At 40.4% G+C, this 25,406-nt stretch overlaps 2 protein-coding genes and 1 long non-coding RNA gene across 7 annotated transcripts in view; 1 reads left to right on the top strand and 2 right to left on the bottom strand.

Moving 5' to 3' along the window:
- The window catches only part of TACSTD2 (tumor associated calcium signal transducer 2), a 6,204-nt gene extending 2,275 nt beyond the window's left edge, over positions 1-3,929 (bottom strand). Inside the window, 1 exon segment of the mRNA XM_074875912.1 lies at positions 2-3,929. Within this exon segment, the coding sequence (XP_074732013.1) occupies positions 2-485 (484 nt within the window). The 5' untranslated portion in view covers positions 486-3,929.
- The window catches only part of LOC141946326 (uncharacterized), a 16,795-nt gene extending 9,382 nt beyond the window's left edge, over positions 1-7,413 (top strand). Inside the window, exon 3 of the long non-coding RNA XR_012629813.1 lies at positions 7,098-7,413. This is a non-coding gene — a long non-coding RNA (uncharacterized LOC141946326). The remainder of the gene's footprint in view (positions 1-7,097) is intronic.
- MYSM1 (Myb like, SWIRM and MPN domains 1) lies at positions 4,818-25,406 on the bottom strand. 5 transcript variants are annotated; one of them, XM_074875905.1, is made up of 22 exons: positions 25,318-25,406; positions 22,419-22,494; positions 22,149-22,219; positions 21,060-21,137; positions 20,902-20,928; positions 20,306-20,384; positions 19,516-19,614; positions 18,158-18,921; positions 16,824-16,954; positions 15,540-15,643; positions 14,510-14,587; positions 13,316-13,404; positions 12,943-12,997; positions 12,807-12,857; positions 12,040-12,114; positions 11,567-11,755; positions 11,183-11,315; positions 9,139-9,244; positions 8,959-9,016; positions 8,043-8,075; positions 7,044-7,190; positions 4,818-6,408 (listed from the first exon to the last, which is right to left on the bottom strand). In XM_074875905.1, exons 1-22 carry the CDS (start codon positions 25,392-25,394, stop codon positions 6,382-6,384), a joined length of 2,547 nt encoding a protein of 848 aa, XP_074732006.1. In that variant the 5' UTR covers positions 25,395-25,406; the 3' UTR covers positions 4,818-6,381. The 5 variants fall into 5 exon arrangements, with proteins under 5 accessions (XP_074732006.1, XP_074732004.1, XP_074732005.1 ...); XM_074875903.1 differs by having other exon boundaries at positions 4,818-7,190; XM_074875904.1 differs by having other exon boundaries at positions 4,818-7,190; positions 8,959-9,013.

The following is a 25,406-nucleotide window of genomic DNA, read 5'->3' as shown; positions in this document are numbered from 1 at the left end:
AGGGCATTTGCTACGTCGGAACCACTGAAGGCACTGGGCCTTTTTTTGTGCTTCAGTTCAATGTAGATCCAGCTTATTCTAACCAGTTCACCACAGCTCAAGCTTTTGTCACCCTTTTCGGTTCTTCTTATTCCAGCAGTGTTCACGCACCAGCAGGTATTGGTGTGATTGCACTGCCTGGCTTTGAAGATACCACTGTCCTCGCAGACTGGATTGTAAATGCCATCGTTATCTAACAGCCCACAGGGATGGCCCCAGAAGTGCTTCTCCTTCAGGAGCACCATTTCAGCCTTCATCAGCAAGCACTTCGAAGTCAGCGTTGAGCAGTCTACCTTGTGATTTGAACCTACCAGCATGCAGGTGCAGTTCCCAGATCCATCCTGGGCACACACCGTCCACTTGTTGGTCACGCAGGTACAGTTGTTCAGCACTGACGAAGCTCCTGCCAGAATCAAAGCCAGGCAAAGCCCAAGCAGAGGCTCCATGTTGCAGGTGAAGAGCGTGGGTCAGGTCCCCAGTGACACCAGGCAGGATCTGAAGCTCTAAGCCATTCACCAAGTCTACTCCTTTCTACGCTGCTGTGCTGCTCCCTTGGTGGAGAATCAAATCAGACCCACCAAACAGGTTCTCCTTCCCAAACAACTGGCATCTCCTGCCCAAATCCTAGAGAAGGCAACGCACTGCAGCTTCATCTGTTACCTGCTGGGGAGTGGCACCACTGCCTGCCTCCAGCTGCCCACCAGCCCTCCTGCCTGAGGAGGCAACAACAGGGAAGAGACAAAAGCCAACCTGCAGCATAGCTCCTACCTTGGGCTTCCCCTATGCATTAAAGCACCAGCAGCTTGCCCTTTTCCTTCTTTAGACTTTTTATAGACTATGTAAATGCACATTTAAGGAATTTCTCCTAATTCTGTTAGAAGAAATCTTACTTCCAATCCACTTCTGTCATGGTTTTTCCTGTATCACACATCTTCTGTACCATTCCTCTGTCTAGCTTCTTATCAGCCATGGACTTCCTCTTTTCTACTTTCATATATTTATAAAATAAAGCCTTTTGGAGCTTTATGTACACTGCCTGGAGTAGCTGCCAATTCAGGATGAGTGACTGTTCATCAGTGTGACAGTTGCTTTCCTACTTACAGGGCCCAGGAGCGCAGTCGCACTTCCAGCATGGAAAGCCTCTCTCCCTGCTTTCCTCTGGCTCACGCTCATCCCAAGGCAGTACTAGGAATGATGATTTTCATGCTTGCATTACCCTTACAAAGTTGTTAGCCGTTTCTGAAGAAATTTTTCAATCTGAACTTTGAGTAATGCCTTTCGCAGTACACTCCAGTAGCTCCCAAGTGTCCTAATGATCTACAAAACATGAGTTACCATTTCCACGTGCTTTGGCAGCGGCTGAAAGATATTTTCCAGTTTGCATTAAGCAAGTCCCATTCATCTGATTTGTCAAACACTGTCAGACACTTTATACATCATTATTTTGGGACCAGTAACAACCACAGAAGAGCGTATACACCATTCTCCCCTCCAGACAACTTGCACCCTGCCTTGCAGTCGGCTCCTTTACCTGTGCTGCTGCTTTCCTGAGGGCCCGCCCTGCTTCAGGTCAGTGCAAGCTGGGCTCCCTGTGGTGTGGGACGTTACCCTGGCTGCCAGGGAGTATTTGTAACACAGTCTAGGTTTAAAACTAAGAGCTCCAGGTGTAAATACCCTCTGCCACGAGAGAAGGGCACAGTCTGGAGTTGGACTTTGCAGCTGGACCTGTTTCTAAATAAGCCACAGAAACACACGCTACTTGAGGGAGCAAAGATGAGACAAGTTCTTTAAATTATTCCTGGCTCCTTTATAGCACATTATCATCCTCTCTGCACTTCCGCTTCCTTCCAATAAAGGGTAACAGTAGTTACCTTTCTTAGAAAATAATTGAGATCTACAGCTAAAATTATTATTAAAATTGCTAGGTATTTCAAGTTGTCATATTCATGATTCTTTGATAATAGTTTAGTAACTCTTTTCCCATTTTTAATTTCTAAATCATTTACCTCTAATAATCTTTTTTTTTTTAAATTTCACACCTCTCCATCAAAGTCAAAATCCATTTAGCTGTCACCTACATGCTCATATCTTGTCTTTACTTTAGTTCACATTATGAGCTTTAAAGAGAGTAGGTTTTATCTTTTCTCTGGAGGACAGAGCCTCAACTGCTGTAAACTTACAGCTCCCAACTGGCTTCAGGGAAGGAATGGCAATTTCTGTACGGCCGAGAGCTGCGCTGCCTGTGTGCTGAGAAAGCCCCACATGGACGGGCAGTAACAGGACTTTTCAGTAAATAGTCGTTTGCTTGTGTGATGTTTACAGCTGTTCAGGCTTGGTCTCAGCCTCTTATCATTTGACAGTTTCACCTTCTTACAGACACTTGCAGTGAAGTAGAGAAAAAGGGGTTTGTTAAAATTAATATACGGAAGAAAACCCATAGGTAACTAAAGGAGATTTCCTACTGGTGGAAGATTCTCAGTGCTGTTACTTTAATTAAAAATTACCTTCATTGTCTTTTCCCTCAAAGGCGGCTAGAAGCACAGTGAGTTTTAAAATACACCCATTACCAAGCAAAAAGTGTAGAACAGTGGCCAGAGAAGGGCAAAGAAGAAATAATTTTAAGTTTCCCTGACAGAGTTGCATAAATTGTCAAATTAAAAGTGCACTTTTCCTTTGATTTTTTTTGTACTGGTGGATTTTCCCCTCTGTAACTAAGGAGAGAGCAGACTTATTTTAATGACAAAAGTAATTTTAAATATTTCTATATTTATATATATAAAAATACATATATAAATGCCTCTAACACTAAAAAATAAGAAGTATTATTTCCTTTAATCCATACTAAGCTGTAACAGCACTACAAGAGTTAATTATTTAGAACAGCGGGCTGTAAAAGAAATAATCCTGTAGGAAATGGGGAGTGCATTATTTCTTTGGTGATCTCCGCTTCCATGGAAACAATTTCTCGGCACAATTCTAAATCTCATAAAAATAGGGCACTAGGTCTATGTAAAACAGCAAGCCATTTCCAATTAAACAACCAGAATGCTTTTATCTAGGCCATTAAATACTTTGTTCAGTATCAAATATGATTACAGTGTTCACTGGGATGTTAACAACCAGCTACTTCCCCTATGCTGGCTCTGTGGGGCCGGCCGAGTCCTCCTGCACACATCCTGCCCTCCCCGGCCGCCTCAGCGGGGTGTGCAGCAGCAGCACAGCACCTTTTCTTCGCCTCGCAGGCACTGGGGTGCAGGGCTCTGCCACACGTGCCTTTTGGGGTGCACTGTACACCCCACCGCCTCCTTCCCCGGACACTGCGATGGCCTCCGCACTCAGTCATGCCCAGTGGAGCAGCATCCCCACTAGCACGGCTGGGAGGAGTTCATCTGGCTCCTGCTGCTGGCAGAAACAGAGCTGGAACCAGCACACTTGGACCACAGCTGGGTAACAAACAGAGCTGGCTGGCTGGTAATCTGATGATCATCCTCAGGATTCACTGCAGTTGCCCATGAAAACAAACCCATTGCTTACTGTCGTGACCCTACAGCAGGATTCTCTGCGAAAACAGCCTGGAAAATACCGACCTCCCGTCCTGGCATCCCTGCCACAACGTACCCACCGGAGTTTGCTGAAGGGGACTAAAGCAGAGGGCTTGTGGGAATGCAACAGGAGATTGCTGAGGACTGTAAACATGCTCAAGTGTTGAAAACCACAGAATCACAGAATGATCTAGGTTGGAAAAGACCTTGAAGATCCTCCAGTCCAACCATGAACCTCACACTGACCGTTCCCAACTCCACCAGATCCCTCAGCGCTGGGTCAACCCGACTCTTCAACCCCTCCAGGGATGGAGACTCCCCCCCTGCCCTGGGCAGCCCATTCCAACGCCCAACAACCCCTTCTGGAAAGAAACACTTCCTAAGAGCCAGTCTGACCCTGCCCTGACGCAGCTTGAGGCCGTTCCCTCTTGTCCTGGCACTTGTTCCTTGGGTCAAGAGACTCATCCCCCCTCTCTGCACCCTCCTCTCAGGAAGTTGTAGAGGGCGATGAGGTCTCCCCTCAGCCTCCTCTTCTCCAGACTAAACCCCCCCAGTTCCCTCAGCTGCTCCCCATCAGACCTGTGCTCCAGACCCTGCACCAGCTTCACTGCCCTTCTCTGGACAAACCACAGCTTTCAACCTAACTGTTGTCTAGCTCTGCGTGCTCGAGGGGTAGAATGTCTGCACATAGGTAACACAGGCCTGTGAGAGACACGGAAGCACCTTATCGAATATCCATGAGGTTCCTGCCCTGCTGGGGGAAAGCAAACTGCGCCTGAAAAAATCCCTGGGATCTACAGGCGAAAGCAGCAGGTTCGAGATCTTTTCCTTGTCTTTCTGAGCTTGGCAGTGCCTGCGTCCTGTGTGCGTGCCTCTGCAGAGAGCCCCCAGGACACAAGGCAATGAGAATAAATTTACTCTTTGCATTTCATCCGTGGTTTTGGGGTTGTTCCTGCGTCCTGCCTGGGCTGGCTCACGCAGGGTTTGTAAGTACAAATGAAGAAACAAATCTGTACCAAAGTATACGGCTCCTGCCCATAAATGTAATCACTAGCCCGAAGTTTACAGGCATTAGTAAGCACAGTTTTGCGCTTAGTTCCAAACCTTTTCTGTATCAGCTGTGACAACGCTCCCTCTAGTGGTGTTACACTTCCTTGAATCACTTTGTCATTGTTCCTGACTTGGAGTAACTGCCAGAGCTGAGACCAGAACATGTTACAAAACGGGAACACATCGTTCAAGGTACGGCACGTACGGTCTTTATTAGTAGACTCCTCTATACCATCAGTCAGGAATATCAAAGCAGCAAGCAAAAGGAAAAAAAGTACTTAACAGCAATGGCAACAGTGTGAACTTTTTTTGTTTGGCTGGTTTTGGGTTTGGATTTTGGTTTCTTTGTTTTCCTCACCAGTTCTTGGAAAGTTACTTATTTAAAAAAAACCCTGGGCATTCCCCTCCCCTGGACCCCAAGGCGCACATCCCTGTGAAGAAGCATGGCTGATAACTGCAACAGCAAAACGTGGCTCAGCCAACAAGTGCCCACAAAGGATATTTGCCAAAAGTTACATTTCAGGGATTTGGGGTTTTTTTCTTTGTTTTTTAAACTGTTGACTCTTCCAGTTTAAATTGTATCGTTCTACTTGCTACTCAACCATTTCCCACCTCCTGAGCAACAACTTGGCAAGGCCTAACAGCTGGTCTTACAGAAAGAAATAGTGTATTAGTCCACAACAGGTACACGAAAACTAAGCTGGCATAAAAAGAATTGCTGGAAGGAGGAAAAAAAAAAAAAAAGTTTTCCAATAAAAATATTTAATGCCTTATATGTGCTTGGTAGCAGAACGGGTAGTATTAGTAAAACAGATTTTTATCTTAGAAGCATGCAACTTCCAAACTCATATTATTAGCCACACAAATTATGAAAAGTAGGTTAGTTATTTTCTTACCATGGCTCCTGCCAACAAAATATTACTTAGCATCACGAATTTCCAATTCACATACGGTATCGTGCGATAATACTGGATTAGGATGGTACTAGCAGTTGTATTTCTTCCCACAGCACCCTGCTAACCAACTCTGAGAACATCGGGAGGCTTTGCGCATATCAAAGGCTCAATACTGCACTGTCTCCTCTTTTCAAGAGACAAACTGCTTCAAAATATGTTTTACTCAAAACTTTTCTAATGTAACATCACTGTTAAATCCAATTAATACAACTGTATTACTTTAACTCATGTTAATCATTAAACAGAGAAGCAGCTGGGACGTTGTTACCACTACTCGGGTGATGCTGACACCCACCGTTAAATGGCTGGAAATAGACTCTATGTGGACAACAAACATGATCTACTTCATAGTGCTGTTACACAAGAGGCTCAAAATTCTCTTCCTACAAATCAGAACTAATTACAGCTTTTAGTACGTACACTGATATTGTGTGGGTTTTCTAGAGAGTAACCTATGAGAAGAATACCTTACAATGCAGACCACTCCACAACTAAGTGGGGAAGGAATGCTTTCTCACCAGAGCGTAGTTTAAACTAGAAATACAGACAGCCATGCAATATTTTTAATTAAGAAGTCCCAAAGATGACATTTTAGAATATATGCAGACTGAGTCAACATGCCTTATATAGCTGGATACACCAAGTTTGTAAATTACACATAGTTAGTGGGATCTAAAGCTGCACACCAGCAGATCTGAACAGAGGAGAGAGGGTAGAACATTCACCAGTATTTTTAAGTCCATAGTTCTTGCATCTGCACTGGGAGAGTCACCGAGTATCAAGGGCTCACATTTTCATACGATCAGGTTCTGCACCTTCCACTTAGTAACAGAAAGAGACGAACATTTTATGAGGCATGAATAAAAAAAGTGATGTTAACTCCCTGTAAAGGAGTTCCCTCCTTGGGATGCACCTCTACAATTTTAAAGCTTTTCAAACTCTTTATACAAATGAAAAGCCAAACTTAAAAATGTAAACATAGAAAATCTTAAAATTCCATTTATGTTATGTAGAACTAGATATACACACACATTTTTTTTAAAATAAGAACTGAGTCCATTGTCACCCCTCTAGATATAAACTCAAGGTTTTGCTTGCTTCATGTTTTCAAATATATTTTAGATCTCTTTGCGAAACTTCGCCCAAGATAAATCTGTGTAAATAGTAATAACTGTACACAAGGTTGTTTCCTTATGATTTAGAAAGCAAATTTAAAGCACATTTTTTCTATAAAGATTCACAGTGATATAGCTCATGAAACATTTCCAAGTTGCAATCCAGAAACTTCTCAATCATGACCAATCTGCTTATGACTAATCTATCTGAATATATACTTGTATGAAATCATAACTGAAGAACTGATACAAAACAGTATGTTTTCTTACTGAACTGCACATTATAGAGAAGACTCTGAATATAAAAGTTAGTGGGTTTTTTTCTTTAAAAAGACAAATACTTTTCTGCTTGTTGCACTCAGTTTGCCGTCAATCAAGATCTCTTGTTTCCACAGGAAACAGTGGCAATTAGAAGCGGACAAATCACAATGATCTGGCAGAACAACATAGTATCTCCCCACAGAATGGAAGACCAGAAAGACTGCAACCTGTAATAAGACAGGAGTTATCATTTCCACTGGAAACAAGCACAACCACTACTGAGAAGTCATGAAAACTTGCCAGCTTTTCCTCCCCAATATAGAAGCAAGATGGCAAAGAATGTGCCAAAAACCTACTTGATCATAGGGATCAATGGGGGTTAACAAAAAAAAAAAAAAAAAAAAATCAGATCATGTGTTAAATTACAACTGAATAAAACTTCAGACCGGATACCAGGAAAGTTTGAAATCAGTGAGCTACAAAATTTTCATTGCAGTTAAGTTTCTCTTTGTGAATTCCTTCAAACTTACAATCTCTAAAGTATTAAGGAACAAATTCATTCCAAGTTAGATGTGTACCTGTAGATAAATAATAAGAGAAAATTCCCAAACTGAAAGACTTGAGAGAGGACAAACCATCCTTGAAGACTGAAGCACAGTATTCTTGCCAGGTTGTCCTCCTTCCCAACTGGCAGACTGTTGGTCAATCAATTAACTCTGTGGCTCGTTTTTCACTAAATGTTAGCATTAAGCATTCCTCATGTAGTCAGGTCACACACATCAGGAGTTTTTCAAAGTATTTAAACCGTAACAGTAAGATGACACCGGATTCTGTAACAGTTACTATTAAAATGGGTAATAAACCTGAAAGAATAGACATAACGGGGAGGAAGGGAAGAAAATGAAAAAATAAAACCAAAGTTCTATAATTCTGTTTTGTTAAAGCCGTCACATTGGCAATTCATTTGCACATTCATTCTCCTTTTCTTCGGCATTACTCTTTTTCTCACTCTTGTATGTGGAAAGGAATAAGTTTTCTATCTGAGTCAAGAACTCTTCAGCAATGAAGCAGTTTGTTACCTTGCCCAAAGTCTTCCTCATGCACTCCAAAAGCTAGTCAAAAGAAAAAGAGATTTTTTCTAAATTGTGATTTTTGTTGATTTTTTTCCCCCCGTCTATACCTGATAAGTATTCCAAAGGGATTTTTATTTATTTATTTAGGATTAACACTACAGAAAGTGTTCAACTGCACAATATAAATTTCAGAAAGGAACAGTCACACAGGAACACATGGGTGATTTAAAACCAATTCTTTAAAACCAATTACACAACAGCTAAATTCAAGAGCATTCTACCAACTCAATTTTAGATTGAAGCTGTTCATAAGCAAAGTCATGTTGAGAGAAAAAAAAAAAAAAATCAGATGTGGGTAATCATTGTGTACATGTTTTCTCTTTATGCCTTTTGCTTTGGGCACATTTTCTGTCTTGTTCGTGCAATTAATGTTACAGCTGTAGTTATTTAGAACTTCTGAGCAATGACTACTCTGACTGGAAAATTAAAGTTCTCACTTATGCGTGACAAACACGGCACAGCACTACTTTACAGATGGAACAAAGGACTAGGAAGTCCAAATCTGCTCTTGAAACACATGCAGCTCTCGACACTGAAAGCCTACAACACGCTGCAAAGAGACGCGATTCATTCACCATTCATTCTGCTCCAAACTGAAGTTAAAACCTGGGGTCTGCAGGTAACCGTTGTCCCCAACTCTCACAAATGAGTATCCTTATTTACTTACAATCCTTATTTACTTACAAAGACAATCCGAAATTGTCTTTGTAAGTAAATAAGCTGCACCACAAAAGTCATTTACTGTGATTAGTTTACATCTCTGATATGTAAAAATGTAACTTCAGGTGACTCCTGATGATACGAAACAGACTTGTATTTAAAAAGCATTTAAAATTTAAAAAGCTAAAAGAAGAAAACTTACTTTCTGTAAACAAGTCAGGTCAGAATCTCTATGAAAAATTTTATCCATGGGGACACTGCTGTTGAAAGAAAAACAAATAGCAGTGCTGTAGAAAGCAGACCACATCTTTATTGAAACATCAATAATAAACACGCAAAAAGTCTAAACTGGCGATTCTTTATAGTAGAAGTAGACACATACCTATGGCAGAATCTGTATTTTTCAATTATCCATCTTGTTTTTTCAAATATTAATTCCCACTGAGGTTCCTCCAACATCTGCTGTACTTCAAATTTGTAGGGCAGGCCTGTAATCAATGGAACATCATTATTCAGTGTTCCTAGTACACTCAACTTTTTTTCTTCTTCTTTTTTAGTTTTAGGTGCAATCTCTTCCTTCCCCATAACTGTTCATAATTTATTACTGACTGCAGGAGCTTGCAGTCCTGTTACTTGCCAACATTAAGGAGGTTAAAGTCAAAGTTGGATTCCAAATGTAATTTTGGTGGGAGTAGGGAGCAAACCTGTTCTCCTGCCTGCCCTCACCAATTCCTCATGCCATAAGGAAGCACACAAAAATCTACAACGTAACAGGAAAATGGCAAAGTGAATTGAGTTTTTATAACCTAGTACCTCTTTTGTAGTCTCTCTAAGATCGATGGGGTTATTTAGCAAATAAAAAATGTTTTGTTTTTTAGGTATGAACTGGCTGACTTGTTCTAGATTTCAGAGGAATTTTGCTCCCAAAGGAAGAAATTCTAGTTTATTGCAGGTGGGGGAAGGGAATTTAGAAAGTATTCTAAAGGAACACCAGAAAATTACTTGCAGAAAGAGTTCACTTACCAAAAATCAGAAAGCCATTAAAAAAAAGAAAAAAAAGCCTTTCCAAGATGGTAAGAATTTAATGAGATAAAACACGTGCTTTCCAACTAGACCTCAGAATAAGTGAAACGCAATAAATACTTGAACGTGAGAACTGTTCAGTGCAAAACACATTTCCAAGAGTAAGAATTAATCTATAGAAGTATTTATGGCTCATAGAAAATACTAATTTTTCTTCATTTGCACAGTACTGTAGCGCTACTGCCACGGCGTAACTTTTCTGAAGAGTTAGAGGAGATACCATTTTGTAAAAAGTTGATTTCAGGAGCCCTCTCATAAAGAAAAGGGATGCGACCAAAAAATATGTCTATTTCTAAGGGCAGATAAAGTTTCTAAGTATTTTAAGCCCTCACCCCAAGCGTGGGATGCATAGGAAATGAGGATAAAATGACAGTACTATCAGTTTGGTAAACAGGAATCACTGCACAGATGTGGCCGCCACTTCACTTCCCCCAGGATGGTGAAGCAAGTCTCCCGGCAGATGGTCTCCCCTGCTTACTTCCACAGGAAAAAACAGAGGGGGAACTGCCAGCTCCCACGGCCTCTGCTACTGCCTGGCCAAGAAAACGGGAAACCTTGGAGTCTGGGTGCAAAAATCAGGGCTTAAACAGGGGAAGGGAGGAGGAGAGGGAAGAGGCAGCTACCATAACCATACGCTGTTATCATGGGAATTCTCTAATTAATGCCAGGGAATGAGCAGAAGATCTGATCATCGCTTGAAATACCATAAATTTTATAGGATCTGTTCTTAACTGTTCAAGAAAGGAAAACATCCCGTTTTCATGAAATGCCAATGACATTTTTAATCAAGAATTTGTTCCCTTAGGTTGGGATTCATGCCAGCACAGCATTTCATCTTTCATAGCTGCTGTTTTCCTGGACAGCTGGCAAGTTTGATCCTTTGACCTTCTGAATGCTAAGTTACTCAAATCAGGATTTCTGGCCGCTATAGCAGCCAATTCTTTGCTATTATACTTCTGTCTCCTCGATCAGCGAATCTGTTCAGAATTTTGTAACACAGCAAAGTATAAGTAATACATGTGAAGCAGTTTCTCAGCTGTTCATGTGGATGCTGTAATGTAAATAACAGTGACCCTTGTCCCAACCCTTTAATTTCTTTCACAGATTGTTCTTCTGTATTAGTATTTCCCACAATCTTCTATCTGTTTAGACCTGTATGTTCTTGTCATGACAGCACAGACTACTTGCAGGGTTACTCTTGAAGTGAAATTCTGGTTTTGTATAGCACAAGTTACTGACATAAAAATGTAAGTATCTATTTCTCGAGTTCAAGAACAGACATTTTTCCCCTTAGTATCCACCAAAGATAAAAATCAGACAATGAATAAAATACCAGTACTTACGGTAGGAACCATCCGCACTGATCTCATCGCTAATTACTAGACAAGTAATTTGAGAATATGGAAGAGGATTATTCCGATTGTAAGGACTTATAATCATTCCAATGAACATGGCACCACCCCTGGAGAAATAACTCTGAAAAAAACAAAGACACACACACAAAAAACCCACATACAAGAAATATAACCTTTTTCAGAACAGCATTCTGAAATTTAAAAAAAAAAACCAAACACAACAACAGATTTTATGTTAATTTATGAATGAACTGATTTAAAGATGCATTAGAGCAGTAATGTGTTTTATCACTGTAAATGCCAGGGAGGCTTTAGGGTTGTTGGGGTATTTTTTGCTATTTATTTATTTTTAACGTACAGAGCAGCGAGTACCTGGTATTTCGCTTGAGTGTCAATATCTCGGATGGAGGGGTTGGGGTCGAAGGCCGGGTGGGAATGGTACCACCCGATAACCCGGTATCCCCTGGCAGCCAGCGTTTCCGAGGCCTGCGTCTGAGATACGGGATCCATCTCGCACTGCAGTCCTGTGCTGAGGCTGTTGCACGGCTCCGCGGCACAAACCTGTCAAAAAAGTCTCCGGATGGATAAATGCAAGAAATCTCCATCAGTTAAATAAAATCTAAAGAATTTTAAGAGTCATGTACCAGATCTTCCTCACAATGGGAGTTGACAGGCCAACACTTGCACATAAGCATAACTCTAATGTTTCAAGACTACAGTAATGAGCTTCAACTTTAATATATTAAAATATCTGCCCTTCAGTAATAACATTTAGATCTATTTAAATTATATGTATTATCATAACAGTTCTAATGTTTTAGAGAAAAATGTAAAAAACCACTTACTTCTACAATTTTATCAGCTTCAGAGTATCTTCCACCTAGCAGCCCTATAACTTCTGCCATAGACACATGAGAGTGCTAAAATGATATTAAACAATTATTAAAATTCCAGTTGTACAATTTCTCCTCATTTTGATCTGCACATGACAGACTCGTAGCTGTGAAGCCAATAACTCCTCAACGACATTTAGAAAGAAAAATTAGGACAGCTAAAGATTCTCAAATATCCAGTGCTTCAATTTAAACCAGAAGAGATTATGTTTGCTTATCATATATATGCACGTATATATAGTGTGTTTGTATAACACCATGCATGAAGCCTGTGCAGGGCTGAACAACTGCACCAATTTTGGTACAACCTGTTATTATTAGAAAAACCCCACACATTGCTTTATAAATGCAAAAAACAATTCCCAGACTAGTAGAAAATGAACCCCTAAGACCTCAAAACACCACTCTATTTTAGAAAGTAGCCTTAGGGAGATTATATTTAATGTGTGACAGAGACTACTAAGTAGTAATACTCTTATTAGTGTACAACCATTTACCTTCTAGAAAAACTAAGCACAATACCAAAAAAAATTTCATCTTTAGGGGCTTTATTTAAGACTAAGAGTCCATTTAGACGTAGAAGTGAGAAAGAAGTTAACCTAAGTACTGTATTTCTCAATCTTCTTATGATGCCCGTTAAAAAAAAAAAACCAACAAAGAAACCAAAAAACCACAACATACACATCATCGCTTTTTGAGAAATAAAACTTAATCCTCACCAAATCCATTATTAGAAGTGCTTCAGAAGACACTTTCACCTGAAAAGGTTCCTGAAAATGATAAACACAATAATGAGTATAAGAAACGTAACGTAAGTAATAAAGCAGTCCTGATTATTCACTCATAGGTACATACCTGTTTTTCTTCAGTGAATAAACAGCACGGTATCAGCTGAAAGGGATCAAAGGAACTACAAAAAGAAAGAAAATTTCTCTGAAGATGTAGAACACTCAGGAAACTTTTCAAGTTTCCCTCTGTGTCCTTGGCAGAGGAAAAATAACTTGTTTTCTTTACTGGATTTTCTCATCCCACACCAGGATGACTTCCACCAAATACAGAAACTTCACTACCACACTCGTGAACTGCAACACGAAACATCTGAAATACATACACGTTATTCCAGACCATAATACACATAAACGATTTGCAGCGTTCCAGCCTGACACTATGCAAGACATTTGTTTAATTTCTAGATCTATGCTTGAACATGATGTACATCAAATAATACCTTTTTACTTGTCTTGAACCTTTAGAACATTTTGCAGGTTTCAGTTTTTCTTCCTCTCTTCTTCTTGCTAACTCTTCAGCAGAGAGATGCTAAAAAAATTTTAACAAATTAAAAGTCTTAATGTCTTAAGTGCTCTTTCAGTAGTGATTCCAAACCCAGCCCAGAATAAATTGTTGACATCAGCGTCCTCCCAACATTCTATCAATTTGTGCATGTTACAGGACTACTCAAGATAGAGGGCAACAGCCATAGCAGAGTCAAGCAGTGTGAAAGCAATGACAATCAGATCTAGTACACAAGATGCCTGATGAGAGGATTCTTACATTCCCAAAGTCAATCAAATTCAGCAGAATCACAGCCCATATCACAAACCATGCGTAAATGCAAGTGTGAGAACTACAGAGAAAATCTGCCATTACAGTCTGTGGCCAGAATTTATCATGACACCTCTTTAGGGATGAGCGTTTCCAAACTTTATTTCCATCCAAATATGTGTTTTGCAGAAAGTGTTGGAATTATTAACCACAGTTACTCAAAAATTATAACTTTATGAAGTTATTGTTACAGATACTTATTACTGAAGGTTGCAAATTTAAATGGCTTTCTATACAAGAAAAATAGGATGTTTACAGTTCTTCACTTTTTGTATATTTTGAAACTGTAGCAATGGACAAGTGGGTGTTTTCTTTCCAAATCTTCTATAAAATATTTAAACTTGTATGACTTTTTCTAAGCACTTTGTAAACCACAGTATTTCTGGGGGTATTGCTAGGAGCGGAATTAATATTAGGAACTCTTATCCCTTGCATTATAAGCACAAAGAAACCATATAAGACTGAAAAAAATAACATTTAAATCTTATTCTCCTAGCCCCTACTGTCAGCTTTAGTAAGGGAGTTAACTGAAAACAAAGGGTCATGAAATCTCCTACAAGACAAGACAAAGAGCTTTACAGGCATGAAACAGTGTAGGGCGATTCGTGCCCACACCATTGTAAACACCCAAGTACAGTTGTATTTATCAGCAGCATAAAGATGTAACAGCTGCTACATTATTTTCAAATTACTGCTTCCACAAAGAGAGGTTAAGTACCCATTACACAACTGTTCCCCTTGTACACTTGATGCAACACCACCTGCTAGCAATTAGCAAGAATGAATTATTTAAGGAAACTTTAAAACACAGAAGGGTTACCTCAAACGTCTGTCCTTCCAAGTCCTTGGCATCACACCAGTTTCCCCAAGGGTCTCGCACTCGCCGCCGTCTTGTACGCTGCAGCAAGCAAATCAACATGAGTCAAGGATCTTACTCCTGAAAAAGCTGCATTTACTGCACTGAATCAGCCCAAGAACATTGTCCAGAAGGTTCCTGCCACATGAATGTTACTGACACTACAACACCTTCCCAGGAAAGAAAGAACACCCTGGAGTTGTGTAGAATTAAGTAGTTCACAATCTGTTATGAAATATCATCAGTGAAGCTTTCGGTTTTTAAGGCTGTAAAGCGTATCACCTGGTTGATGTTCCACGGATCATCAACATCACTGACAGCAACAGTGCATCCAGCTCTGAATTATAGCTCAGACATGCAAAAAGCTATAAAACCAGTATGTTTACATCTAGTGTATGCTACAGTTCTTCATATTTCAATTTTTTTTTTAAGTGGGATTGATTTAGTTTTCCTCTCATCAACTGATTTATTTTGCTGTGAAGTGCTTAAAAAATGCCACATTAAACATGAATACAAAAATCTGGCAAGGCTTTGTAATTCACATAGTTATAAATGAGTTACTACTGTACTTAACGGTGTGCATAAGGCTCTCAGTAAGCCATTATCACATACCTCTTACACTTAAGTTAAAATGCAAGCAACTTAATCACATGCTACTAATACACTCCACTATTTTCTGGCTAATTCAGGCTAGTAAGTTATGGAGAGGTGGGAGGAAGGGGTTGGGGCTGGAGGGAAAAGACTGAAACACAACTGTAGATAAGTACCTGGACATAAATCAATGGTGTAAGATAGCAGAAGTTAGAGCAGACCCCTGTCAGAGAGCAGAACCTGCGCTCAGACTGACACTCAAACTACAGGGCCTTCTAACGAAAATGCCAGCTGAACACGAGGAGAAGTTTCCTGAGATGCCCTGGCTGGAAAATGAAAATTGAAAAGACTTTCTCCATGTTGAATGTCTTTTGCTGTCCCCATCTCCCTCACCAAAGCGTACCATGGACTGCAAGCGCTGAGCCAGCTGGTACGCTTCCACTGTGTCTTTGCCTTCTCGGGACCGTGTTTTGTCAGCGGGCTGGGGTCTGTTATAGACAGCCTGTTCTGCAGGGCACACAGAAGAGAGACACACACAACTTCAGTAAAGCGTGAGGCCACTTATTACTGGTACAGAGCCAAGAACGACACAGGTAAGTGGGAACAACAAATGCCGTAAAGAAAAAAAAACAACAAAAAGACGCACAGTGAAAAGACATCTCTCGATGGTCATACTACTGACTGATTCTATAGCCCTCTCCCACTACCACAGCATTTTTAAGACAGGGAAACCTCCTTCCTTACTGTTAATTTATTTTTAATAATCTTTACTTCAGACAAAATGTATTTGCAGGGCATTCCTCCTCTCCTAAGCGACCATCCTTCAGCTTTGGACCAAAATCAATCCAGAGAGACCAAACCAACAGTAACTTATAAGTGTATGTACACTTTTAACATGTCACCTAATTCTGAATCTTTTAACAACTAGCCCTGAGGATGAACACATTGCTTTTTTATTTAGGAAATAATTGTAATTCAGTATGGGAAAAGAAATAATAACTTGAATTCTGTCTTACGCGGAGGGAGGGCAAAATTTCAGATATAGCAGGTCTCAGAAAAAAAACCTCCAACACTAGCCACACAGAAAAGCACAAAACAAAAAACCACCCCACCAGCTGGTGTGCAGTAGACATGAGGAAAGAGTAAAAAAAAAAAAAAACAAAAAACGAAAAGGTCTTGTGTAAAATCCATAATCCTGTAAGCAGGTTACAAACTACTCTAGAATTTCAAAGGTCGTGAGAGACAATCTGCTCAGAAGGTCCCTCCTAGCGAGGCTTAACGTGTACCCTTCCGTGGGAGCAGCACACCTAACATTAAGTCCTTCAACATTCATACCAAACCAGGCCACAGCCATGTAGGCAGGAACATGACTATACTGAACACAGTCCAAACAAAGATTCTCTTCTACAGAACTTAAATGTAACAACAATTACTATTTAGACCATTAAGAGTACAGAGAGGTTGGAAGATTATCCACATGGATGCTTGATTCCGATTAAGTGCAGTCATCCATGCTTCAATGAAGTGAACTTGGAACTTTTCTTTTAAAGACACACCTACTAACTTAATGTTTAGCCTCCACATGAAAACATTCAGTTAATAGGAAAAGCTGACAGTCAACAGAGGTGTTCAGCATGTCCTGATTACAATTTAAGTTCTGAATTGATTCCACTAAAAATATCTTTACCACAGCCGAAGTTAATCGCTCCTATTAACTCCAGGTATGTGTGGATCCGTCCAATGCAGTTAACATCACCGCAGTTCTTCAGGCCTGGACGTACTGAAGTCTTATTCAGGTATTTGGGTTTACACCTCTCCCTAAAATAAAGTACAGCATATTGTCAGACAGTGAAACAAGTCACAGGGGGAGGAAGGCATTGTGGGACTTAAGCTGAGGTTAAAAACAAGCCACTAAAGTGTTTTTTCCCCCCCGCAATGCACACACTGCACACTACGCAGGGCAATCATAGCAAAAATACAAATTTCACAAAACACGTACAATTTATTTTAGGGTTATTCATACTTATGCAGAGTGAAACTTACGTTCCATCCTCTTCAACGTGACTGGTGCCAGGAAGCAATGAACTACTCAGAAGTTAAGTTACTGTTAAACTGATAGAAGAACGTCTACACTGGATTAGTCTAAATAGCTCACATAATCATAGGCTTCCTTGGAGCAGTAAATAAGCCTGTTTTCACTCTCTGTGCACTTATTCTTGCTTTTAAACTGATACTGAAACGTTTCAGCTCACCACTTCTCTGGTATGGAATTTTAGAGCTTCTTTGCAACTAGAATAAGCTGTTCATACACAAGACAACTGAATGAGAACAGTTAAACTCAGCAACTACTACTCAACAGCAGGCTAAGCAACACAACAAGGACACAAACCAAAACTGCTAACAGAACAAACTGTGTATTCAGCCTGCGACCACAAATCACTAAGGCTCCTTAAACTGATTCTTTGGAGACAAAATATAAAATATTCAAGTGTACAAGCACTACACCAAATTGATTCTTAATCTGAAGTATCTTTTTGGTCGACATTATTTGCTCTAGCAGAGACTATTTCTTCCAGCTGCCCTTCTGTAAAGGCAGTACTACAATGCTACAGACCTCATTAGGGAATTAATTTAATTAGTTATTTTGAGGAACCATTTATTAAAACTGTATATGTATTCTTACGTATAGGATGACAAAAATTGGAAGAAAATAATGTATCCAAAATGGATGCAGCTTGTACTGATAGAGGACTCTCATTTTCAGAATGCTTCAAAGTATTTTCATTGCTTAGCTTCCAGAATGACAGGAAAAAAAGAAAACAAACACCAAAAACTGGGAAGATGCAGAAGAAGCATTAATAATCAGTGCTGTTCACTGGTAATCTTTATAATGCTACCATAAAATTAATTTTACTCTTTTTAAAGCAAGCTATTAGTACTAAGTAGTGTTTTAACTACAACAAAGCAGGACATGAGTCATCTTAATCACTTATTTCAGTAAAGGAAATTAATGCATCTTACCATTGGTCCAAAATATAATTCCTAATTTTCAAATAACGCTCAGGTGTTTTGGCCTGGCGCCCTTCAAAAAATTCAGGAATAGCTTGCTTTTCTTCTTCCAGAATGGTGCTTCTGTCAACCTCCACTTCTTGATCAGGTGGCTTAAGCTCCTCTGCTTCTTCTTGATGATCTTCATCCACTTGGCAGGGAGAAGGAAAAAGCAATCCATTATCAGCCAGGTCTCTCTGTTCCTCAGGAAGCTCCCGATCCGTTACTTGCCTCATACCACGAGAGGTGACTACTTGGCCTTGTTCCACTTTCTCAATGAAATTATTGTATTGCTGGTAGTCTAAATTCACAGACTTATCACCATTCAGGTGCTGAGAACATGTTGCTGCAACACCTGGAAATACTAATGCATCCACTGTATCTTGCTTGGTATGTTGAGGATCTTCTTTAGGTAAAGAAATTGCAGAACTGTGTCTGACAGATGAAAACACACATTCCATTCCTTTTGTTTCTTCAACTGGACTTTTTGAAATAACAGATAATTCAGATTTTCCAGTTTCTTGCTGGAAGGCAGGAGAAAGTAGTTCATCCATGTCATCAGTTATGTCTACTTCTTCATCATCTGACAGCTTTTCAATTTTCACTGCATTCAGATTGGGGTCTGCACGTCCTCTCAAGTTTCCAGACGACCACGCTTCTACCTTTATCCCATCTTCAAGGGGAAGACTGCTACCGCACTGACTTTGCTCTTCTTTTTCAGAATCACCATTTTTTGCCTTGGGAAAATATAAAATACTTTTAGGAGGGAAAAAAACCCACAATCCTCTCTGCCTCCCAAATAGTCAGAACTATCTTACTTGAAGAGCAGACATTCTGAAGTGTTTCTTCCTCATCTTACCCTTTTAATACATCTTAATCTGCTGCAATTGGCTTTTACACAGCATTCTAGGTATACCTCTAGCCCAAGTGTAAATTAATAAGTATTTCCATTTAAAAATAAACAAAAACAAAAAACAAAAACCAGACAGTAGTAATTTCTTCTTAAATGCCCCTGAGGTCTAAAATGAGGCTAAAGCAGCTGTGTAGTGGAAAACAAGTATTTTCAGACCAACAACCAACAGTATAAGAGAGTACAATTCTACTATATTTATTGTTTAGTTATATCAGCAATAAAAGTACTGAAGTCATTCTAGGAATTTGAAATCAGGTCTGACTTCATGTTTCAATCTGCAAATAAGCATATTCCACTTGTCTGAATATGGGAACGAAGAGAGTACTTTAACAACAGGACCCTGAAAAGACAGATTAAAATCAAGAGACATGTACTTGTCAAACAGCCTTTTTGCTAACTACAGAGATACTCTGTTTACCTTGTTCTTAAAGTACTGCCGAGCATAGCTCTTCACTTGTAGAACAGTACGACTTCCAATCAACTTGGCAATTTTTGTCCACCGGCGGCCAAACTTCACCTAGTACAACAAAGCACATTTAAGTTACCCAAACTCAAACATTCCAGACATTGCACTTTATGGGCCAAAAGAATTTAAAAACTCAATTATTCATTACAAATGCACAAACAGTACAGCAAGCCTATGGCAAAGTACCTCACTACTCATATTTTACCAAGAAGAAAATTGCATCCAATGGTAAGTTATTACTATTCTTAACTAGAGGATCCTCTTCACCCAGTTCAGGCACACTGTAAATTATGCTGCCTACTAACCTGAGGAATCCTACTGGAATGAATTTGTACTTGGCAAAGCAAAACCTATTACATTCAGCAGTGTACAAAAGACCTTACAACAGTAGTGAAAGAATTTCACTTTATTAGCTCATTTGCCTTAAGCACACACTAAAGTTCCTGTAGTTACCTACTGCATGACTGTACAATTCATAAAGCTGTATAGTTGAGATATTTTGAGATCTCAAATTGTCATCAGCCTCACATCAACAAAATCTGGTAAACAAAGCCATTTGGGAGGATTAATCAATATAAATCTGATTTATCATTAAACTCTTAGTAGGTAACAATTATTTTTAACAGATTAGAAGTACAAAAGCAGATGCAGATAAATGTAACATGCTTTTTTATATTATTATTCTGTTATTTAAGATAACAATGACTTCTATTAAAAATATTACATATATAAACAAACTTACCAGTCCTTGTTCAAACAGTTCTTTTTCTTCTGATGTCCACTTTAATGGGTAGCTAGCTGATTTTGTAGGTGATCGCACCCTAGAGAAATAGGAAACAGAAGTTAGTGCTTGCTTAAAAATATATATTCTCAAATCCCAGTAACTGAAGGCTACATCTGACCAGAGGACTACTCCCCATCTTCTGTAAAGCTCAAGGTATTGTTTTAAACATGAGTGCGACTCATAAATAAAATATTGAGAATCATGTCAGCTTCTCCATCACAAAGGAAGATTCAAGACAACATTCACCAGCAACTAATGGTACAGAAATACACAGAAAAGTAACAAACTGAAAAGTTCAGGCAAGAATGTCAACTAGAATTAATGAGTGTTTTTTTCATAAGGACCACTGGGCTACAGAACTCAAACTAGTTTACTACAGGCCTATTATTACACACAATAATATTTTTTTGCATTGAAAGGTCTCTTAAATAATTTTGTACAGCCAAAGAAAAAGAACTAAGGAACTGTAACTTTTTTTTCTTGAAGTGTCCAGTAACTTAACAAAAATCAGATGCCACACTTAAAAATACACTTAATGATTAAAATGTACATACATGACTTTTCCAGTTTTCTTATGCGGGCTGCAAATAAAAAACAAAGTAAAAATAAAAATTAATAATTGTGATGCTGTTGTATATCTCAGCAAGTAACTTAGATGAGAAGAAATAAAAAGTCCTTTCAAACTGAGAATTTTTCCCAGAACACAGCTTACCTTTTCATAGATCTTTTCTCCACTTCCTTGTGATTGAGCCATATTTTTTCAGAAAGTGATTTATTAGATAAATAATATCTGAAATAGTTACTAAGTAAGTTTTTGAAGCATCAGAGATATTGGTACACATGATAATTCTAATAAATTATGTAGAAGCAAATACTGCACTGCTTTCAAAACTGAAAATTTCACACACTCCTACTAGTTCAATGCATAAGAAAGTGACATTTGACTTCTGAAGCCCCATGCTCACTTTACTTGCAGCAAACTAGGTATGCTGTTTCTACAACAGCATTTTTCTTTTTTGACTTAGAAAACATATTAAAATAATTCTCATTATACTGATACTTTCGTATACTTTCAAATTTAGCCTCAATAATTCTACTAGGAAAACTTTAATTGCTTTATTTTCTTGTTCCTCTATTACTGTATATTATTACACTCAATTACAAAAAGAACATGGAAATAAATTAGCCCATGATTACTACTGCTATAACCTACCTAGTCTGTGAGGTCAATTTATGCCAGAAACGCTACTAGTGGCAAGACTATTTAAACCAACACTGCTTTAAAAAAAAAAAAAAGAAAAAGAAGAAGAAAAAAAGCAGCAGCTGTTCCTTCCTGTTTTCATCTTGCATGCTGGCAGAAGTATGAATGTAGCCAGACAAAACCAGACAGTAAACCAGCCCAAGTGAAGAACAATTCAGCAAAAAGAACTAGCTATTTTTAGCCAGATCAGCTGTTTGATCAGGTTCGGTATGAAGCCACACAAACAGCTGCATCAGCACAACGCTGGATGTGGCACTGAACAAGCAGCTGAAGTGGGGATGAATATTGCTATTTTTGGTGCCAATGCCAGCTTAAATCCGGCAAGCTTTGGAGTAATTTTCTGAAGAATCAGAAACATCAGAGGAAGCTGCAGGTAGCTAGATGATTAATTCAGGGGTCCTCTCTGATTTTTGCAATCTACCTACAAGATGACAGTGCTTCAGTCATCTTCCTAAGAACAGATTTATCCAGTTCCTTTGGAAACAGGAAGTTTTCTGTTGTTCTGCGGGAAAACATCCAAGCAAATCAGCAAAAGGATACTCTTCTTCCAGCAGCATTTTCTCAATGACAGCCCTGTTTTCTTCACTAATGCTGCTGTCCAGCGTCCATGGCTGCAAACAATACAAGTATGTTTTAATATTTGAATTCTGTTACAGTGTTACCTGAATATCAAGAATCAATATATAAGTTTCTAAAAGTCAGCAAAAAGCATGGGTTAAAAACCTAAAAGAACATGTACATGAACAGAAGAGAATGCAGAAAACAGAAGATAACCTTGCTAAAAGTACCATTCATTTAAAAAATACTTACGAGACTGTTATCAGTTCTCCAAGATGAATCAAGATAGTGATCCTGCAGCAAGCTTGAAGCTGTGTTCTCATGATCTCTGAAAAAGATTCCAGTGTTCAAAACAACGAAAACATATTCAAACAAAATGAATGCTGTCAGAGTTAAAATAATGGTGCGGTAAGTAACAAAAACATTAACAGAAGGTGACGGAATTAGACACTAAAACTAAAAACATATCTTGTAGACCATTATATAATGTTACTCTCTCATAATATACCATTAGACATAGCATAAATCCCCCTCAGTAAGTCATCTTTTTTAGTAAATCTCAGTAGCAATTCCTCACCTATCTCATTGCAGACAGTATGAGATACTAGTGGAACCCCAAATAGCAAAAATTCTCATCCAGAATGACTGAAAGAAGGAAGGACCACGTAAAATATTCAGAAATGAAAGAAGTCAGGTTTTTACAGACAAATAAAGAACTGTATTTTTAATATTAAAAGTATCATTGAGTTGTACTATCTCCACTTAGCATTTCTACATCTCTCCCCCAATAAGGCAGAAACACCCTCTTGTAAAGAAAAATCTGTTTTCCGCCTGAGGAAAGCTCATACTTACACAAGGTTTAATAGAATCCTATCACACTGGGTTGTTAGTGCTCCTACGGACTTCATCCAGATTATGTTTGATCTTTTCTGTAAATAACTAATTATCACTTTTAGAAATCTATCACTGATTAACATCATTGATCAACTTTCTTCTATTTCAATGCAGCACAAAATCTCCTCAGTAATTCAAGTAATTATTTTCAAAATCTCTGCTTCTAGAACATTCGGATTCTAAAGACTAATTAGCCCTATACCCCCTGCAGTGTACTAAATTAAATTCACCTACTATTCAGAACTGCTTTGTGCCATCAGTTCAATTATCTCTTTATAGGTAAGGATGGTGCTTAGGGACATGGTTTAGTGGTAGACTTGGCATTGTTACATTTATGGTTGGACTCAATGATCTTAAAGGTCTTTTCCAACCTAAATGATTCTATGATAAATCCCCATGTACAGCCAGAAACCAATACAACTCCTGCTTCTTTTTGAGTATATCAAGAAATGTAGCAGATCAGTAGCCCCCTTTGCCCAGTATTCTGTCTCCAGCAGTGGCAGGTGCTACTCTAGGACAGCATATGAGTCCAGCCACTGTCTCTGGTACAATCCTCTCATATTCTCCCAGCATCTGCAACTGCTAGATTTGCAGTGTTACAATTGCTGCTCGTTCACTTCATAGAATCACAGACTGGTTTGAGTTGGAAGGGACCTTAAAGATCATCCAGTTCACCCCCCTACCATGGGCAGGGACACCTTCCACTAGACCAAGTTGCTCAAAGCCCTGTCCAACCTGGTCTTGAACCCTTCCAGGGAGGGGGCAGCCACAGCTTCTCTGGGCAACCTGTGCCAGTGTCTCACTACCCTCACAGGGAAGAAGTTCTTCCTTAGATCTAATCTAAATCTGCCCTCTTGCAGTTTAAAACCATTACTCCTTATCTGTCCCTACACCCCCTGATCAAGAGTCCCTCCCCTCTTTCCTGTAGCCCCTTTAAGTACTGGGAGGCCACTCTAAGGTCTCCCCAGAGCCTTCTCTTCTTCAGGCTGAACACCCCCAACTCTCTCAGCCTATTCTCACAGGGGAAGTGCTCCAGCCCCCGAGCATCTTCGTGGTCTCATCTGGCCCCGCTCGAGCGGGTCTGTGTCCTTCTGATGTTGGTGCCCCCAGAGCTGGAGCCAGCACTGCAGGGGGGGTCTCACGAGAGCGGAGCAGAGGGTGAGAATCCCCTCCCTCGCCCTGCTGCCCACACTGCTCTGGATGCAGCACAGCACACTGGTGACTTTCTGGGCTGCGAGTGCACATTGTCGGCTCATGTTGAGCTTCTTGTCAACCAACACCCCCAAGTCCTTCTCCTCATGCTCTCAATCCACTCCTCTGCCAGCCTGTATTTGTGTTTGGGATTGCCCCAACTCACGTGCGGGACCTTGCACTTGGCCTTGTTGAGCTTCATGAGGTTTGCATAGGCCACCTCTCCAGCCTGTCCAGGTCCCTCTGGATGCCATCCCTTCCCTCCAGCGTGTCAACTCCACCACTCAGCTTGGTGTCGTCGGTGAACTTGCCAAGGGTGCACTCGATCCCACTGTCCACATCGCCACAAAGATGTTAAACAGCACCAGTCCCAACACCCACCCTGAGGAACACCACTCGTCACTGCTCTGCACTTGGACATCGAGCTGTTGACCACAACTCTGAGTGCAACCATCCAGACAATCCCTTATCCACCATTTCAGCATCTGTTTACAGATCACTTACCTGTGAAGTTGTTGAATCAGTTTTCTGACCCTCCCTATGTTCAGTTTTCTGCACCTATTCACCTCAGCAAGTTCACTAACAGTTATGTAACACAGTACTTTCTGCCATGTGTTTTAAAGGAGTGTCCCAGCAGTCTCAGCACCGAGTGTCCCTAGTTCACGTACTGCTGGATCCGATGACAGCAGTTCTGCATTCACCTCGCTTTAACGATTCCACAGGCCCCATTCTCAGTCCCCGGCCCGATGATGCTCTACCTTGGCGCTTCCCGCCCTGGGCCCTCAATGAGACTCCAAGGTCTCTCCCCTGAGGCGCCCAGCGGCAGGAAGCAGCGGCGGGAAGCAGCAGCGGCGGCAGCGGCGGCGGCGGCAGGGGCGGCGGCGCCGGGGGCCCCGGGCGAGCGCGGCCCCGCGGGGTAGCCCCCTCAGCAAGCGGCAGCGCGGGGACAGCACCGTGGGGGGCTCCGCCGACGCTCCCCCCCTCACGCAAACCCCGCGCGCCGCGGGGCAGGGACGCGCTCCCCAGAGCGGCAGAGCTACCAGCCCGCCGTAGGACCCTCACTCACCCCGACGCCGCCTCTCCGGGCACGGCCGCCGAGTCCCCTTCGATATCCACCTCCAGGTCCTCCGCCGCCGCCGCCATGACACCGGCCGC

The sequence above is a fragment of the Strix uralensis genome, chromosome 8, assembly GCF_047716275.1.
Source record: "Strix uralensis isolate ZFMK-TIS-50842 chromosome 8, bStrUra1, whole genome shotgun sequence".
In the NCBI taxonomy this organism is placed as follows: Eukaryota; Metazoa; Chordata; class Aves; order Strigiformes; family Strigidae; genus Strix; species Strix uralensis.
Note: the sequence above shows the minus strand (reverse complement) of the source record. Positions and strands in the feature narration are given on the sequence as shown.